Source organism: Myotis davidii, unplaced genomic scaffold, assembly GCF_000327345.1.
Source record: "Myotis davidii unplaced genomic scaffold, ASM32734v1 scaffold533, whole genome shotgun sequence".
Taxonomy (NCBI): domain Eukaryota; kingdom Metazoa; phylum Chordata; class Mammalia; order Chiroptera; family Vespertilionidae; genus Myotis; species Myotis davidii.
This window is the reverse complement of record NW_006285996.1, coordinates 630666-634001: the sequence shown is the minus strand read 5'-3', so window position 1 is coordinate 634001 and position 3336 is coordinate 630666. Positions and strand designations below refer to the sequence as shown.

The following is a 3336-nucleotide window of genomic DNA, read 5'->3' as shown; positions in this document are numbered from 1 at the left end:
GCAGGGCCAGATCAAATGATTTTGCGGGCCTGATACTTTCCAGGGCTGGACATTCCCCACCCCTGGAAAGTATCAAACTATCCATGAGGCCTTTACCCTTCTCTTTCCCCAAACTTGCAATCAATTCTTTTCCAGATTTATATTTCATGAAGCTGCCTGTCATAGGATGGGTTCTCTGAAAATAGACTCTAAGGTACAAACTACTGTGATGTAGCCTGTTGAGATGAGAAACGTTCATTCGGTACCAACACCTGAGAAAGGAAGGGCAAGGACACAAGCCTGAGAGGGAGACTGTGCTGTGGAAGAGTTAGCTAGCTTGGCTAGCCTGGTGCACATCTCTGGGGTGAACATCACCTTCACCTGGGGTTGGCTGGATTTGTTTGTTTGTTTGTTTGTTTTGTTAATCCTCGCCTGAGGATATTTTTCCCGTTGATTTTTAGGGAGAGTGGAAGAGAGAGGAGAAGACAGAAAGAATGTGAGAAAAACACATTGATTGGAGTGCAATGCTTTAGAATCATTCATCTTGGCCTTTCATTCAGTCACTGATCATGTATTTATTGGATATCTATTCTGCATCAGACACTAAGCTAACCATTGGTGATAGAGTGGGAAATGGGTCACATAAGGTCACTGTCATTGACACTCAGGCTAGGGGAAAAGAAAGATTGAACAAGTACACACAGACATAATGAAAAACAGTAGGCCCTGGAAGGAGTGGCTTAAATGGTTGAGCAACATCCCATTCACCGAAAGGTCACCAGTTTGATTCTGGGTCAGGGCACATGTCAGGGTTGTGGGCTCCATCCACAGTAGGGGGAGAGGCGCACCCAATCAATGTTATGCTTTCACATCGATGTTTCCTTCTCTCTCTCCTTTCCTTTCCTCTCTTTCTAAAATCAATTTTTAAAAAAAGAAATAGTGGTGTTATAGGAGAGAATAACAGGGTAAGAGAATAGGGAAGGAATGGCAAGAAAAACCAGGGAAACTGGCAGGCAGCAGATTTCGCCAGGTCCTGGAAGGTGTGGAATGGTGTTTACATTTTACTCTAAGTGCACAGGAAAGCCACTGGAATATTTTTAAGCAATGCATATCATGATTTGATTTCTATTTTCACAAGAACACTAGCAGGGTGGCAGCAATGGTGGCAGGAAGGCCATTGAAGAGTGCACTGCAGCAATCCAGACTAGAAATGACATAGTTCACTGTGGATACTCACAGTGGAGATGGAGAAGAGTGAAAGGATTCAAAAAATATTTTTAAACAAGACTCAATCCTTTCTGCCCTCAAGAAGTTCACACTCTGTTGGGAAGACAGACATGCCAATAAATAATATAGCAAATAGTAACTTGGATGAAAATGAAAAATGGAACAGATGGAGCATAGCACGGAGCATGGAAGACTTCCTGGGGAACCAAGGTGCTCCCCAGGAAGCACCTTGTGTTGAAGCTGGGGATTCAAACATTAGTAAAGTGCTGGTGGTCCTTCCAGCAGAGGTGGCCATGGGTGTGGCAGCCACGATTATGTGCTGCACAGACCTCCACCTACAGAGGCCTTCACTGACCAAGGACCAAACAGGACATCTATACCATCCTGTCTGTACCTCTTCCATTGTGTTCATCACTTTTTATAAAGAAATCTGTTTGCATGACTGTTTTTCTCCCTGGATTTCAATCTCCTGGAAGACAGTTTCTGTATTGCTTACTGTGGCAATAAATATTTTTTTTATAAGTACAAGTTTTCTCTAATAATAGCACCACTGATCATATCTTCATTTTCCAGCCCTTTTCATTTCCTTCACATTGTGCCATAATTTTGAAGGTGTTGTCTTCAGGTGACTCTCTCCACTATGTTCTTGAGGGTAAATCTCCTGTTCCCTCCTTTTGTGCCTTTTCATGGGTCATGTATTGATCTACATACTCAAAGGGTCACCCAAGAATACTGACTGAAATGAGTATTTTAATCACATGCAGTAGTCAATTACTAACTAATGAACTTTTATTCCTTTGTTGGTTACCAGGACGAAGTGACTTTACCTGCTGCTGAAGGGTTTCATCTGCTTACTGCCTCCCAGCATGTCTACTAAAAGTAGTCAGTCATCAGGAGAGTCATCACCTCTCCTTCCCACCACTTTCCAACAACCCACACAGATCTTCTCTGCAGAGGAAGAGTATACCAAGGGAGAGGAGAAGAGTTCAAAGGAAGACTCTCCATTTCTTGAAGAAAATGAGTATCTGGAAGAGAATGAGTATCTGGAGAAGGAAAAGTATCCGCAGGAAGATGACTATCTGGAGAAGGAAAAGCATCAGAAAGGAAAGAAGGATCTGAATAAACGGGGGTCTCTGAAGGGGAAAAAGCATCTACAGAAGGAAAAAAATTATTGGTATGAAGAAGGCTATTTAGAAAAGGGTGAGTATCTGGAGGAGGGTCTCCCAAAGTGCTCAGGAAAAAAAGAAAAAATTTGAAATCTAGCCAAAGTTCAAATTATCAACCTACCCATGGAATGAACAGGTAGGAAGACTCATTACTAAGTTCTATTCACAGCTTCACTAGCCATGCCCCAAAGCACCATGTCAACAGAGCAGGCAGGGAGACTTGATGAATGTAAAGCACCTGTTCATAAAAAAAAAAAAGAACCCATGATTTTTACCTTATTTTTTCCTTATTGCTCAAGTAATACATGTTCATTGTGGATGTTTGAGAAATTATATATAAGCAAAAAATAGCAAAGATCTCTACCATCCAGAGATGATCATTTCTTTCACACTTTGGTTATATCCTCCCCAGACTTTATATAGTGTTTGTAACCTGCCTTTTAAGGTACATTTTTAATATACTTATAACTAGAGGCCCAGTGCACAAAAATTTGTGCACTGGCGCGGGGGGGTGGGGGTGGTGTGTCCCTCAGCCCCACTTGTGCCCTCTCACAGGCTGGGACCCCTTGGGAGATAACTACCGGCGGCTTAGGCCCCAGGCCTAAGCCACAGTTGGATATCCTTAGTGCTGCCGAGGAGACAGGAGAGGCCTTTAGGGTCAATTTGCATATTACCCTATTATTATATAGGATTAGCTAGATAGGTTAGCAAGTGCCATCATTTAAAGAAGGTGAATGCAAAATATGGAAGGTGCAGTTTTTCTGAGCTGAAGATTGGTGAAAGAATAGACACTAGTGGTACAAAAACAAAAGATGAATTACTTATGGTACTTTGATTAAGGTGTAAATTCTTCATTTGTCCAAAGCCATAGGCTAATTATCATTTCCCTGTTTTTATCTTAAGGTTCTTTAATTCCACTACAAACAAATATCCTACTTACCTCAAGTGTTGGAATTATCTATAT

At 41.8% G+C, this 3336-nt stretch overlaps 1 protein-coding gene across 1 annotated transcript in view; it reads left to right on the top strand.

Moving 5' to 3' along the window:
* The first annotated feature begins 2072 nt into the window (after positions 1 to 2072).
* ERICH6B (glutamate rich 6B) overlaps positions 2073 to 3336 on the top strand; it is a 66400-nt gene continuing 65136 nt past the window's right edge. The window contains exon 1 of the mRNA XM_015559680.1: positions 2073 to 2424. Within this exon, the coding sequence (XP_015415166.1) occupies positions 2073 to 2424 (352 nt within the window). The remainder of the gene's footprint in view (positions 2425 to 3336) is intronic.